General features: G+C 41.9%; 1 protein-coding gene and 1 pseudogene across 2 annotated transcripts in view; one reads left to right on the top strand and one right to left on the bottom strand.

The window, feature by feature from the left end:
- The window catches only part of LOC148844875 (insulin-degrading enzyme-like 1, peroxisomal), a 134,018-nt gene extending 118,203 nt beyond the window's left edge, over positions 1 to 15,815 (bottom strand). Inside the window, exon 1 of one of the 2 annotated variants that reach the window (XM_088955746.1) lies at positions 15,615 to 15,815. In XM_088955746.1, the coding sequence (XP_088811872.1) occupies positions 15,615 to 15,737 (123 nt within the window). In that variant the 5' untranslated portion in view covers positions 15,738 to 15,815. Of the gene's footprint in view, positions 1 to 5,221; positions 5,361 to 15,614 lie in introns of those variants that run through there. The other variant, XM_088955748.1, reaches the window with a different exon arrangement.
- Positions 5,170 to 5,934, top strand: LOC148844876 (F-box protein AUF2-like; annotated as a pseudogene).
- Positions 15,816 to 16,755: the final 940 nt, after the last annotated feature.

Here is a 16,755-nt window from a genome sequence, read left to right as displayed (position 1 = left end):
TGACAAGACTCATTATTACATATTTTAATTTTTAATAATTTATTTTTAATTTGTTATATTTTTTATATGTATTAAATATTAAATATTTAAATTTGTATTAATTATTACATATTACATTTTGTATTAATTATTAACTATTTTATTACTTTTTCATTGGAATTTATTTGTATTTTTCAATATTATTTTGATATTTAATAAATTATTTTTAACTTTTTTATAATTTTTACCAAATAGTCTATTCTAGGGGTAAGATAGTAAAATCAGGGAATTTCAAATGCTGAAGGTTTGATCCAACACAAATAATATCTTTTTAACTTTTCAGATTTATCAAACGCCACCATAGGGTCCGTTTGGTTTCCGGTTGGAATTAAAATCACAATCACCTATTCCCCTACTTGTTTGGCTCAAACAATATTTGAAATCAGATTCCAATTGATGTTGTTTGGTTCATCTGGAAGCCAAAACTGGAATTAACTAACAGTGACTTACCTCTCCGAAGTTTGAAGCTTCAGCTGTTGGAGGGGGTGCCAACAGAGATGGAAGGAAAGAGAGAGTAGCATCGGCTGTCACATCTTATTATTTTTGGCTGGCTGTAATGAGATTCTCATTCCCAAGGGGGCAGGCCAGAATAGTTACTTCCTCAAATGGGGAAATGCCATTCTGCCATGAATGGGATTCCCACCCAACCAAATGGCAAGATTCTAAAATTCTTGCAAACCAAATGGACCCTAAATGAATTTTTGCATTTCCTCAATTTCAAATGCCACAATCGGGTCAGATTAATCTGTATACCCAAAAACTCTTTTTAAGAGAAAACAATGATTGACTAATCTTGTGACTGCCATGTAGCAGATATGGATCATGTCAACCAGTATGTTCAAAAGTGCATCTTAAGGGAGAAGTTTGGTTATGATACCAATCAAGTGGTATCATAAAAGAGGTGACCAATCAAGTGGTATTCATCAAAATTCATAAGGGTGCTTTGATTGGTCCAAGATCTTTTTTTTTTATCAATAACAGAATCAATTTATTAATGGACAATAATATTATGACAATCCAAGAAGAGGTAAGGAGGCTTAACTCTTCCGAAAAAGAAAAAAGAACAGAAAATTACAATACAGCCCAAAACATCTGTTCCCTTCCCACCCCTTGTTTCGCTAACGTATCTGCAAAAGCATTTGCAGTCCTCTTCAACCATTGAAACTGAACCTCTAACCCTCTAGTTAGCCATTTAGCATCCCTTCTCTCATTTGCATATTTCCACAGTCCATTGTCCTTCTGTAACCAGCTTAAAACCAGCTTTGAGTCTCCTTCCACAATTAGTCTATGAATACTCAGCTCCTTTGTCTTCCTTAAGCCTTCCATTAAGGCACATATCTCAGCTCTTAGAGAGTCAACATTACCAATGGGCCTGATAACAAAGCAATCACCTTACCATTCTCATCTCTGAACACCCCACCAACACCCGAGGGCCCAGGATTACCTTCACTACTGCCATCAAAATTTAATTTGACACACCCTGGGCCTGGTGGAGACCGTAAGGGAGAGGAAACTGATGAGAAAGGAGGTGAATTTGCCACTTTCAACCAGCTATTCAGAAGCATAGCTGTAGAGACATCAGTAAATATATTCAGAGACTTCAGCCAATGCACCACCCTAACCATAATTACCTCAATGATACCTTCTTTGCACCTTTCCTTATCAGAAAAGGTCCTGGAGTTCCTTTCTTCCCATATAGTCCAGCAAATGGCAGCCCTCACACACCTCCACATAATCCTTCCCCTTTTCTTAGGCCATCTAAGGAAAGACGTGGCAAGCAAGCTTCGTATATCTAGAGGAGGGGTCCACCTGCAACCAAATAAAGAAATAAACCATTCCCATATATCAGAAACAAAAGGGCATGAAATTAGTAAGTGGTAGGAGCTTTCACCATTAGCCTTGCAGAGGGTGCAACACTTTGGGGATAAGCACCAATTTGGCCTTTTCTTTTGGAGTAAATCACATGTGTTGCATCTTTCCAGGAATGCCTCCCGACAGAAAGCTCCAATCCTTGGAGGTATCGGCTCACCCCAAATTTCTTTGACTAGGAAAGACTGAACAGAATTGTTGGTTTGTTGTACCAAGGACTTAAAGAAAGAAGGACAAGAGTAACCCCAGAAGGGGACAAAGTCCAAATTCTACTATTCCTTTTTTATGGGTCCAAAGCCAGCCCATTCAAAATCTGAATTAAAGTCCACAACAGTTCCCAATTCTGACTCCTTAAGGCCTCTCCTAAGCCCCAAATCCCAATCATACCCAAAATTTGACTCAGAAGGAACTAAAAGATCAGATACACACTTCCCTTTGAAATGGGAGAGGAAGAATAAAGAGGGAATTTGGTCTTTCAGAGGTACATCCCCCACCCACAAATGTTCCCAAAATTTAACCCGATTCCCAGAGCAAAGATCATACCTGATGTATTGCAGAAAAGAATGAAGAGTGGCATGTATGGATTTCCAAGGAGAGGCCATGTTAGTTCTTGCTACAATCCCAGAGTCTCAGCCATCATCTGCCTGTCCATGAATGTACAAGATTACCTTGGTCCATAGTTTATCCCTATCCCCTCCAAACCTCCACAGCCATTTGCCCAACAAGGCTTCATTTTTCTTTCGGATATTGCCTAATCCCAATCCACCCTCATCTCTACACTTGGAGACTAACTCCCAACTCACTCTATGATCTTTCCTTTCCTCCCCTAGCTCCCATAGAAAATCTCTCATCAACTTTTCCAGCACTCTACTTATTTTTCATGGGATTCTAAACACAGATAAGTAATACACCAGCAAGATAGCCAATGTAGACTTGATCAGAGTGATTCTGCCACCCAGAGATAAATAATTCTTCTTCCAAGAGGCAAGCCTTTTCATGAACCTATTAATTAATAGGTTCCAAAAACTGTTATTCTTCGTATTATCCCCTAAAGGCATCTCCAAGTATATCATAGGCCACTATGACACATCACAACCCAAAATCTCAGCCCTATCCTTCATCTCTCCTTCCATGTTCATCCCTACCACACAACTCTTACCAAAATTAACCTTCATATTTGACATTCTTTCATATAACTGCACTACCCTCTTGAAAATTCTGACCCACCTCACACCCCTTCACAGAATAGGATTGTGTCATCAGCAAACTGTTGATGTGTAGTGGTAACCTATCTCTTCCAACCCTCCACCCTCTCACTAGGTTCCTCGAATCTGCCCTCTATTAATTTCCCCAACACCTCTGCTATCAAAGTAAAGAGAAATGGGGAAAGGGGGTCCCCTTGTCTAACTCCCCTAGTGGCAGGGAAATGGTCCACTACAGAGAGTTACAGAAATTACAGATTACAAGTAGCCTCGGCTACCCCACTATACTTAACATGTCAACCATCAGAATGATTTTTCATTCTTACAACTGAACCCAAAAACATTGATCCCTATTTACCCCTTGTTTAGCTAGCTGGTCTGCAAATCCATTTGCTGCTCTTGGAGTTCACTGAATTGGCAACTGCATGTCCTTGGATTGGCTTTTAATCTTCTTGATGTCATTTCTGAAGAGCCAGGGTATTCTTTCATTTTGCTTTAGCCAACTGGTAACCACTTTGGAATCACCTTCCACAACCAGCCTTCTCTTTTTTTTTTTTATATTCTTCCACAACCAGCTTTCTCACCCCCATCTCCTTAGCTTTTTGTATCCTATATGCCACTGCTTTCAATTCAGCTGTAGTGGAATTTTCCATTCCAATGGGGGCTGAAAATAACCCCATCACAATTCCTCCGTCATTTCTTCAGTACCATGTCTTTCCAGTATCATATATTTTCCCAAGTTTTTTTTTTATCCTTCTTATGACTTCCACATGGCAGATTTTCCCAATTAAGGGAGAAAAATGTTTTTTTTTTCCTTCCGAGCAGATACAGTCGGGTCAATCTACATACCTATAAAAATAATAGAAAGAGGAGAGTGTGGAGGCTAGGATCTCTCACCACAGGCCTCACACAAAGTCTCCCCTAGTCTCCTTCACACATGTGAAATATTAAAAATAAAGAATTTACTAAAGCTTTTAAATTAGGTATCTTTGTTTCCCATCATAAAGTCTCATAGTGGCAATTAAGGAAGGATGCCCCAATTAAATCCCATCCTTACATCCAGTCTCCAATTCCTTATTAATATCTCTAAATTTATTTAAGGAAGAAACTTTTAGAAATTAAATTCTAGATTCCTTTTTTATTCATTTTTATCACTCACAAATCACCAATTGAATTCATCCCCACCAAAACATTTCCTACACTGTTGTATTATTAAAGTTTCCTAATATTATTCAACCATAGTCCCTCCTCCACCCAAAATTCAATAACTTAAGTTTCAAAACATCACCCATGCACATAATTAATCAAATGCCTATTTTTCTTTGAAAACATATATTTTTTGAAGCACAAAAACATTTACTTCAATTATAAAATCACTTATATCAAATAGTTTATTTATCTTATTTTTCCCCAAGGCCTAAATAACATGGAGTGTCTTCTATAAAGGTAAGAAACCATTGCTCCTCTCCATGGGTTATCAGGTTCTTCTCTTTTTTTATTAATTTAATGTAGATTTGTTAAAGCACCGAATATGAGCCTTTGGTTATCTCGATCTATTCAAATTTGAAATTGCTTTTTTAACTTGGTTATTGATTTCATGCTAATTACTTGATTTATGTACTTAAGCAATATAAAAAAAGAAATAAGTTTGAAGCTCAATAATTAAGAAAAAAAGTTATTTTTTCTACTATTTTGTATGGATTATGCAAGAAAAATAAAAATATACATAAGGTTTTGCTAAATTACTATTACTTCATTTTTTCCTTAAAAATTGTTTTTAACACCATCCACTATTACAGAAAATTGCATAAAGAAATTTTGCAAAAAAATGCAGAAATTTGATAAAAATAGAAAAGTTCAAGAAAATGCAGAAAATTGCAGGAAAATGTAGAAAATTGCAGGAAAACACAGAAATTATTAAGATATATAAAACTTGTTTGACTTCTTCTCAACAAAAACAAACACGTCGTCATTGGAAGAATAATGGCATTAAAATAATGCACATTAAGGTGAAGAAGAAGAAGCATACACGCTTATCAAAAAAAAAAATAGCATAAACTATACAGAATAGAGATGCATCCAATCACGAAAGCTGATGTCTTCGACCGAACCTCGACACCATCATTCTTCTCATCTTCAACCAGTTATCCGAGCCGTGTTCAAGCGCTTCAACTCCCTCGTCCCGCAAGCTGACAACCTAGTGGTAAAGGTCGACCGCGTCATCTCCAGATTCTCCACCGAAACTGGTGAGTGCAGCTTCCTATTCCACCTGCTCAAGTTTATACTCCAGACATTGCAAGACTCTCCTGAGACGAGTTCCAATCCAGCCCCGAAACCAGAACTCTCTGACCGAAATCCTTCGCGGATTCGACAGTATCAGAGGGCTTGAGATCATACTTCGAGCCGGGGATCTCCGTTTACACAAGGACGTGGTTGTGAGATGGAGAGAAGAGTTCGGGAAAACCTTGAAGAGCTGCGTAATCTTTAAGGTCCAGACCATTGGACCACAGACGATGGGGGAGGCAACGGCAGAGATGGGGAGCGTAGACTTCAACGGTGAAGACGAAGAGGGAGGATAGAAGTTGGGAGTGGTGTGGACGATTAGCGCGCTGGTTGCGGCTTCGGCGAGGCATTATTTGTTGAGAGATGTGATCAGAGAGTACAGAGAGATGGAAAGGTTGGTAGTGAAGGACAAAGAAGAGGAGGGGACGGTGAGGGGCAGTAGGAGAGGGAAGCGCAGCAACTTAATATCACGGTGGGGTGGAAGAATATGACGCCGGTGCCAGCGGTGCGGATGAGGATGATACATGAACCACGTCGCTGAAGAAGAGGTTTCGAACATCAGTCGTCGTCGCCGGTGAAGAAAACACTTCAAACTTCAGTCGTCGTCGTCGTCTCCCTAGAGTCCGGATTCAGATCGCAATCCCCCCAGTAGGGCTGTAAACGGATGGGGTTCAGATCGGATCCAGCTAAATTCGATCCGATCCGATTATCAAACCATTGAATCCGAAATCCGATATGATTTCGGATTTAATTGGCAAAAAACCATTGCGCTTAAAATGGCAAAAAATAAAATATTAAATTTAATATTAAGCACAAAATATTAAATTTAATCACTATAAACCTCAGGTAATTGTATATAATATATTTTTGAATTTATATAAAATTATACTATATATATAATAGTTTTTATCGTACTTAATTGTAATTAAACTCAATAAACTATCCCCATTATATAGCTCCACAAAAAAAAAAAAAAAAAATCGAATGGAAGTTCAATCTAATACCCTATTCCATACTTTCTCATTCAACTTAATTGAACCATTATATAAACCAGTCCAGAGTTTTTTTTTTTTTAAGTGAAGAAATATATTAAGAGGAAAAAAACAAACTATATAATTAGCAAGCTCTATCTAAATCTCGGGTTGCAAGGTCCCGTATCCATTGGTAGGAGTGTAAAATTGGTCAGTTCAGCTAGAACTGAAGACTTAACTGATTATTTAGTTTGATTTTTTTTTTTTTTTAATTGAATCAAGTTGAACTAGATTTTAGAACCAAAAGGATCCTAATTGAATTCGTTTCGGTTTGGTTCGGTTGGACCCTCATTCCACATAAATGATAAACCGTCAACAGCTAATGAATAATTAATAATTAATAAGTATTATTAATTAAAGTTAAAATGGCCCCAAAATCCAATTATTTTAATTAATTATATTATATTAATTAAAAATTAGAATGGCCCCAAAGCCCAATGATTTTAATTAATTAGTTATTTTTAATTAAAACTAGAATAAGCTTAAAGTCATATGCGAATGGGGAATTGGGGAATTGGGGAATTGGCGAATTGGCCATTATTCAAAAACAATTAATGATTAGTGAATAATTAATAATTATTCTAGGTTTTAATTAAATATTATTAATTAAAAATTAGAATAAGCCCAAAGCCCTATGCCAATGAAAATTGGCGAATTAGCCATTAATATTCACAAACAATTAATTATTAATAAACAATTAATTATTAGTGTAGAATTTAATTAACTATTATTAATTAAAAGTTAGAATGGGTCTAAAGTCCAATGGAGAATTGCCAAATTGGTCATTGGGAAGTATAATAATTAATTAGCATAAAGCATCAAATAAAACATTAAATGTTTAATATACTTAATTAAATAACAAAAATTCGGTTTTTGATTTGGTTCCGTTGAAAATTTCAACCAAATTGAATCAAAGTTATAAACCGACTTTTTAAAAACAAATTTCTTAAACTACCCCTAAGACTTAGGAAATTGACTAACTCTATCCCTAATGTTTGATTATTGCCTAATACTATCCCTATTATTTCAAAAATTTATCATTGTCATTAAAATATTGCTGAAATGTCTGTTTTGGCCTTAAGTCAAATTGGAAGCTCCCGTTTTTCATCATATTTAGTCTAGTATTCGTCGCCCAGGTCCAGTCTGATGTTCATCAATCAAAATCATTATCGTTGCTACAACTTCAAGCAGTGGCGGAGATCTTCTTCACTCGCCCCTTCCCCCCTTCGTTCTCCCAACCATACAACCACCGAGAAAAGTTGGAAGAGTTGGCCACTGACGATTGCTGGGTAGGATCATTTCGGTATGGGCAGGATCATTAGGATCATCTCGCTCCACCATGAATCTCACCTTTAGACAATCGCTACCCTTCTCCAAATGGCGACTAATCTATTTCAAGTCAAACCAGGGGCACTCCCAACAGCGCTCTGTAGCCTACCCGCGTTCTCTCGATTTGCTCTAACGCTCTGTACTTGTTATGGACACACCGCCCGGCAGCACACTATGGCACAGTCATAGGCAGCGGCACACACTGTAGGCCGCACAGTAGCATGGACCGCCCGGCAGTACCGCACAGCAACACGCACCGCCCAGCAGCGCGCAACATGCACCGCACGGCAGCAGCATGCAACACGCACCGCACGGCAGTAGCACACACCGCACGGTAGTAACATTGTGAGACGCACGCGTTGCCGGCAACAACAGCAGTAGGGCGGGACCCACACGACAGCTCATCAAGGTGGGTCCGCACTTATCTTACCACGTCAGCTCTGCTCGCCAACTCGCCGCCAGCTACTCCATTCCTCATCCCTTATCCTTATCTTAACTAAGAGTTGTGTTACCATTAGGAGTAGATAATTAGGAATTTCCTTTTGTAATTTCCTATTTAAGGAGCTACAAATTAAAATAAAGGCATTCAGTTTTCAACCAAGAAAGGTGTTAGGAGAGTTCGGGTGATCTCTTGGACAAATCACCCACGCGATTGCCACAATAGAGTCTGTACGCAAGGGCAAGGGCAAGGGAAGACAGGAGTCTCTCCCGGTGGACCGACCCTTGATGAGATCCTACGCGCGGGCCCATAACATTTTGGTATCAGAGCCTACCATCATGGGGGAACAAGAGCCTCTGTCTTCCAAGGTCGACGAACTGGAGCACAAACTTGCAGAGACCAACATGGAGGTACGTGAGGTCAAGGATGATGTCCGGGAGCTTCGACGCTTGCTGGAGACATTCTTAGCCAATAGGGAAAGAAACTCAGAAGGAACCGCCACCAACAATAGCCGCAGACCGGACTGGGCAGAAACGCCTAGCGAACTTAACAGCCGGCTAGAATTTCAATCCTACAACGGCGCTGGAGACCCACTGGGATGGTTGCACCGCTGCGAACAGTTCTTCCGCAACTAGCGCACCGATGACAGAGACAAGGTCAGTCTGGCCGCTTTCCACCTCACAAAAGAGGCATAGCTCTGGTTCTACCATCTAGAGCAGGAAGAACCCGGGCTTAGTTGGGAACAACTCAAATCCTATTGCCTCCTCCGGTTTGGACCCCCGCTAGGCGAACTGATCAACCTCAAGCAGACCGGGACTGTGGCGGATTATCAGTGCCAGTTCCAAACTCTTCTCGCCAGAGCAGCCTCGGTACGCCCAGACCAGCAAGTCGATATGTTCACAGCAGGGCTGGTGGAACCCCTAAAGGTGGACGTCGAGATGCAGCACCCCCCTAATCTAGTCACAGCTATAAACCTCGCACACGCCTTCGAAAGGAAGATGCAGATCTCCCACGGGGGCTTCAGTATAGGACGGCCGACAGCAACATGGACGCCTTCGAAGACAGCAGGAGTGACTCCCTCTTTGATCACCAACAGAGAACCAAGGCTGCTTGCGGGCAACCCCTCTAGATCAGCATCAAGCATAGGAAGTAGCAGGTCTGCACCCCCCATTAGGCGGCTGACCCGAGCCGAGATGGCAGAATGGCGCGCAAGAGGGAAGTGCTTCAACTGCGATGACCTGTACTCCGCCATCCACAAGTGTAAGAAGTTGTTCTGTCTTCTAGTAGAAGAACCCGAAGAGGAAGAGGACGAACTTGCAACGTCAGAACCAGAAATCTCCCTCCATGCAACTGAGAGCATTGATAGCAGGACGACCAGTCCGTATTCTGATAGACTCGGGTAGCACCCACAACTTCATTAGCGAACAGGCGGCCCGCAAGTTAGAACTGCCCATGGAAAGAAGACCACAATTACAGGTGGCCGTGGCAAACGGGGAAAGAGTTCACAGGCCCGGAATTTGCAAAGACACCAGAATTCAGGTCGGAACAGAGTCCTTCCAAGCATATTTATTCGTGCTATCCTTGGACGAATTTGGCATCGTCCTAGGTGTTAAATGGTTGATCACGCTTGGACCAATTCTATGGGACTTCGCCGCCCTGACCATGACCTTCCACTTGGATGGCAAACCAGTCACATGGCGGGGAACCAGAAGGGCGCAACTACATACACTCCAAGGTAGGGACTCACGCTCAACAGATATGGAAAGGCTCCTTACGGACTTCTTTGCAGTATTCAAGGAGCCCAAGGGGCTTCCCCCTCCTAGAGCTTGCGACCACTGAATCCCTCTGATAATCGGATCAGATCTCGTTGTTTTCAGGCTCTACTGCTACCCATATCGACAGAAAGATGAAATAGAAAGGCAATGCACAGACATGTTACAACAAGGGATCATCCGCCCCAGCCGCTCCCCCTTCTCCTCCCCAGTTCTCTTGGTGCCCAAGCAAGACGGGACTTGGAGATTCTGTGTGGATTACAGAGAACTTAACAGCCAGACGGTCAAAGATAAGTTTCCCATCCCAGTCGTAGATGAGCTGTTAGACGAACTCCATGGAGCACAGTATTTCTCCAAGCTAGACCTTCGATCAGGATACTTCCACGTCTGAATGACCCCAGAAGATGTAGAGAAAACGACCTTCAGAACACACCATGGCCACTTCGAGTTCTTGGTCATGCCCTTCGGTCTTAGCAACGCGCCATCCACATTCCAAGCCCTGATGAACGAGGTGTTTCACTCCCATCTCCGCAGATTTGTCTTGGTATTTTTCGATGACATCCTAGTCTATAGCAAATCTTGGGTAGAGCACGTGCAACATTTGCGAATTGTTCTTGAACTCCTGCAGCAACATCAGCTCTTCCTCAAACAGTCAAAATGCTCCTTTGGGGAATGCAGGGTCCTTTACTTAGGACATGTGATTAGCGATCAAGGGGTCACTGTGGATGACTCCAAGATTCAAACCATCAAAGAATGGCCCAGACCGCAATCTGCCAAGGCCCTCCGTGGTTTCCTAGGGCTGACCGACTACTACCGCAAGTTCATTCACAATTATGGACTACTGGCAGCCCTGCTGCTCAAGAAAAACGCCTTCCTCTGGGACGGTACAGCTGAAGCAGCCTTTGTAAAATTAAGAGAAGCCCTCTCCTCCACACCAGTTCTATAGTTGCCCAACTTTGATCTTGAGTTCACAGTGGAGTGTGACGCCTCCAACACCGGCATAGGTGCGATACTACAGCAACAAGGGCACCCAATCGCCTTTTTCAGCCGCAAGCTGGCTGACCACCACATTAAGTTCCCGCCTACGAACGAGAACTTATTGGCCTAGCTAAGGCAGTGTAGCACTGGAGGCCGTACCTGTGGGGCAGATCCTTCATAGTCAAGACGGACCATTACAGCCTCAAATATCTGCTGGAACAGTGACTCACCACCTCACCACAACAGCATTGGGTCAGCAAACTCCTTGGATTCAACTTTTGGGTAGACTACAAGGCGAGGGCCTTGAACCGTGCCGCAGATGCCCTGTCCCGTTGCGACGACGACATGCTACTCCATGCAATCTCATAGCCCCGAGCCTCCCTACTGGAAGACATTCGGAATGAACTGCCACAGTCACCCGAATGGAGTGATCTGCTCAGGACAATACAGGCGGGAACGACCAACTCCAATTGGAGCACACAGGACGGGTTGGTACTATACAAAGGCATAATTTATCTTCCAACCGACTTCCCCTTAATTCCCTCCGTTATCTCCAGCATACACAACGCCACGCATGAGGGTATCCAGAAAACACTGCACCGCATCCATGCAGATTTCCAATGGCGGGGCATAAAGGCTTCGGTATGGGACTTCATCCAGAACTGTTCAACGTGCTAGCAGCAGAAGTGGGAAAACTTGCACCCAGCAGGCCTTCTCCAACCCCTCGCCCTCCCCACTGAGATCTGGGCAGATATTTCCATGGATTTCATCGAAGGCTTACCCAAGGTGGGAGGGAAATCGGTGATATTTGTAGTTGTGGACCGCTTCTCAAAGTATGCCCACTTCCTTCCCTTATCTCACCCCTATAGTGCGGTCTCAGTGGCCCACGCCTTCTTCGGCCATATCTTCCGATTACATGGGCTACCTGAGTCCATTGTAAGTGACAGGGACCCGATCTTCACCAGCGCCTTCTGGAAGGAGCTCTTTCGACTGCAGGGAACAGACCTCGCCTTCTCCTTCGCCTACCATCCACAGACAGACGGCCAAACAGAGGTGGTGAACCGGACAATAGAGATGTACCTCCGCTGCCTTGTGGGAGACCAGCCCAGGTGCTGGGTGGAGTGCCTTCCGTGGATCGAATACTGTTATAACACGTCCTACCACTCCTCCCTTGGCATGACTCCCTTCCGGGTGGTATATGGCCGAGACCCTCCCCGTCTCCTATCGTACGAGCCAGGCACAACACAGCTAGAAGAAGTCGATCGCAGCCTCCAAGATCGTGACGCCCTCCTGGACGAAGTCTCCTTGCGCCTACAGCAGGCACAGGCGCGCATGAAGCACGCCTACGATCAGCACCACCGCGAAGTCACCTTCGAGCCGGGACAATTCGTTTGGCTGAGGCTCCAACCCTACCGGAAGCTCTCCCTTAGGCGTCGAGGACCCCCCAAGCTGGCCCCAAAATTTTACGGGCCCTTTAAGGTTCTCAAGCAGATCGGGAAGGTTGCTTCTCAACTCGAGCTACCAGAGCACAGCAGAATCCATGACATCTTCCATGTGTCCCTCCTGAAGCCTTTTACTGGGACTCCGCCGGACTAAGTGCCTCCTCTACCACCTCTAAAGGACGGCAGACCCATCCTCCTACCTCGGGCTCTTGTACGGTCGCGCATCAATTAGGGTACCTTCGAGGTTCTAGTAGAATGGGACGGATTACCATAAGTTGAGGCCACCTGGATCCCTTGGACTGATCTTCACAACGCCTACCCCGAACTCGAGCTTGAAGACAAGGTCGTAGTCCAAGAGGGGTGTGATGTTATGGACACACTGCCTGATAGCACACTACGGTGCAGTCATAGGCAGCGGCATGCACAGCAGGCCGCACAGCAGCATGCACCGCCCGGCAGTACCGCACAGCAGCACGCACCACACGGCAGCAACACTATGAGACGCGCGCGCTGCCGGTAGCAACAGTAGGGCGGGACCCACACGGCAGCTCATCGGGATGGGTCCGCACTTATCTTACCACGTCAGCTCTGCTCGCCAACTCGCCGCCAACTACTCTATTTAAGGAGCTACGAATTGAAATAAAGGTATTCAGTTTTCAACCAAGAAAGGTGTTAGGAGAGTTCGGGTGATCTCTTGGACAAATCACCCACGCGATTGCCACAATAGGGTCTGTACGCAAGGGCAAGGGCAAGGGAAGATAGGAGTCTCTCCCGGTGGACCGACCCGTGACGAGATCCTACGCGCGGGCCCATAACAGTACCCTCCCAATCTCGACGCAGTGGCAGTAGGGGTGCTACCCGAACCGTGGGCCTTTTTTGAGAACCGAACCGGTAGTACTAGTTTTTGGAAAACCGGTAACCAGAATCGAATTGAAACCAATCGATAAATTGGTTGACCAGTTTGATTAACCGATAGTTTAGTCTGTCAATTTTTTGGTTTTTTTAACTTTATAATATTTATTAAAAAAATATATAAATATATAATAAAAAATCATAAATATATATATATAATATTATATTTTAAATAATATATAAATATATATTTATATATATAATATGTATTTATTAATTTATAATATATAAAATATATATAATATACATAAATATATAGAAAATATATATATATCAATCAGTTCGGTTAACCACTGGTTTTTTAAATTGGTTAACCGAAACCAAACTCGTACCTTCAGTTTTTAAAAACACCGAACCGACCGATTCGATTAATCGATTTTTCGGTCAGTTCGGTTTTTCAATTTTTTTCTCACCCCTAATTGGCGGAACAGCAACACTCCCTTCTCCCTTCCGAAACATCCTTGTTGGAAATGAATTTGATACTAATTAATTAACTTCTATTGCTAACACCCGTTGAACAGGTTAGTACTTAGTAAATAGGCCAGTGCCAAGTAGGCTAGTAGACAAGGTTGCATACTAAACGGTACCAGGCCGATCACCAATGTTCAGGTGGTGCAAGACAGAGCTCTTCCTAGTGGACCTAAGGTGGTTTTGGTATGTCCTATGATCTTCACTGTGGTCGATCCGGTTTTCTGTGCAAGGCCTTGTTCATAAACAGCCATCTTGGGGAAGTACTTGCCAAAAACCTTCTCATGCCAGTGGTTGAGGCTGTGTTGGCCGGTGGACGAGCTGGGGCATTCGATACCACAGCTTGCCCATTGACGTATAGATGGCACGGTACTAGCCTACTAGGTACTGGGGTGCAGCCCATGGCCTTCCTGGGATCCTTCACGTGTGCTCCGCTTTCCTATCTCTGGGAAAGATGCTAAGGATGTTAAGGACACAATCAGGTACAAGATGAAGAACAGATTTCCCCACACCGGCAATTACCAATCCAGTGAAGGCAACCCAAGGGACAAGTTGGTGCAGTGGTCACATGGTGCCATGGGCATGACCATCACCCTGTGCAACGCAGCCCAGGTATGCACATTAAAAAGGCAACAATTTTGAAATTTCAGCTTTGGTCGTTAATGCCTTAATGGCCCCTGTGTTTGTGGTTCAGAGTCTTCAGACCAGACTGACTCGTTCACGTGTGTGGTTCGTAGGTGTTATCGTGTAAACACACAACTGTTTGTCATATGCGTGTGAATTGCTTATCATATAACATATGCGTGTGAACACAATCACCCTTGTCCGGTCTCCAAAAATTCTAAGGATAAATTTCTTAAACTACCCTTATGGTTTAGTTAATTGACTAACTGTACCCTTACTGTTTGAAATTTGACTAATGCTACTCTTAATGTCTCTGACAATTGACTAACTCTACCCTTACCATTAACATCTGTTAATATTCTGTCAAAACCCGTAGACACGTGACGTTTTGTCTCAAAGTGCCAAAGGCTTTTTATCCCAATACAATAAATTAGAACTAAAAAATATATATATATATATATATATTATAGAAGAATATAATTATATATTTTAAATAAATTATAATCTAATTATAATTTATTTATAATTATTACATACATTTATATACAAATATATCAGTTTGACCTCTTATTCAACCCCTATTGAACATATGGCATATGAAGCTCTTCCTTATCTGGGTCAATGCTTGATCTGATTATCTGAAAATTGAGTTTTAGTGTGATGATGTGTTACCCAGCTCAACAGTTCAAATGGGTTGCTTGATCCGACAATCAGCTGAGTTGGGTAACAAAATTGCGACAATCACGTCCTAAATGTCATACCTTTCAGCAGTGGAAAAATACCGAGTGATGGCTCGGTAGTATTTAAACTGAATAATTCCAGAAATCACCATTTGGAGAAGAGTTATTTGATAGTTGTTGAAAAAATGTTATACTATGCCAAAAAAAAATGAACTACGGCCCCAATGGGAGAGAAGGCGTGTAATTCAATACCAAAAAAAAAAAATGGTGGAAGAATATGAAGATTTGAGAGAGCAACTACGGATGCAAAATCAAAAATAAAAATCCAAATTAACATACAAATAAAACTGCATTTTAAGGCCAACAAACCTCAAACCACCAATTCTACAACAAAAATTGCCAAAACGGAAAGCCTATATGCATCAAAATTCAATCAAAGGAACTTTTAATTCTCAAAGATAGAAACAACAGCAGTTTAATGGAGAAATCAAATTAGGAAAAGCAAGTGCAGAAGACCCATTTCTGAATTCTGATTAGTAAATATACCTTATCGGTATCGGGATCACTGATGAGGAGGACTTCGAGAGAGTTTGGGAGGACGATCCTCCTGTACTCTCTCTTGTCTGTTCGAGGCTTCACTATCTTCACTTCTGTAATTCCGACCGCCATTTTCCCTTCACGCTTCAGCTCGGTTGTCTTCCCTCTCGCTCTGAACAAAGATGACGAAGAATGCAGACTTTACGAGTGAGCGTGCGTTATATAAACAATTTAACTCACCAAACAAAATTTCTGAAAAAAAAAAACTCATCAAACAAGATTAAGAAATCCATTGGTTGGTATGGCATCATAATTAATTACATTAAGGCCCCGCTTGCTTTTTAGCAAATTATTTATCCGGGTAATTGCATTTGCAATTTATCTATGTTCTTTTATTTAGTAGGTAAATAAGGCAATGGTCATTTTAATCATAAAAATATATTTTTTGTCCCATTCAAGTGTTGGTAACTTTCTCCTTAAGTGAGGAAGTTATTTGTTCACCTAGGAGATGGTACCTAGGAAAATAAATTTTTCCTGGTCCAACATAAAATTCTTGATCAATGGGAACCAAAATCCTATTGACCAACTTTCCCCTCTCAAAATCCCAAAAAAGAATGCCCCCTAAAAGGAAATTTGACTTGTAGTCTCATCTCATCATATGCGAATGAAAGCATCTTTTGAATTTAAACCTCTAAAGTTAACTTTGCCTTCTCAGTAATATATACTCTTTTACGTTGCATAAGGTTTGATTCATCTCAAAGTAGTGGCACCACATTTATTGTATTTTGTATATTATGTTTAATTTTCAACATAATTAACCCATTGATTAACACGTAAATGTGTATAAGTGGGCTTGTTTATTATCTAAGAATCTAACATGTATAAATTCAAGGGAAAATTCTCAATTAGTACCTTGTACTTTGGGCCTAGTGCCGTTTTGGTCCCCAAACTTTAAAATGCGATAATTGAGTATCCAAACTTTTAAAACGTGACAATCCAGTACTTATCGTTAATTAGTTGTTAATCAACTATTCTGGTGACCCCAACTTTATTGAATAGAAAAGGCAAGGATACGAGACTACTAATTTTTTGTCAATGTTTGGATGGTTGATAAAGAAAATTAGATGACACTCAAAGGGCATTAATGTCT

Source organism: Nelumbo lutea, chromosome 7, assembly GCF_056320005.1.
Source record: "Nelumbo lutea isolate HS-2025 chromosome 7, American lotus-T2T, whole genome shotgun sequence".
In the NCBI taxonomy this organism is placed as follows: Eukaryota; Viridiplantae; Streptophyta; class Magnoliopsida; order Proteales; family Nelumbonaceae; genus Nelumbo; species Nelumbo lutea.
The sequence above is the reverse complement of the archived record's forward strand: the minus strand, read 5'-3'. Positions and strand labels throughout refer to the sequence as shown.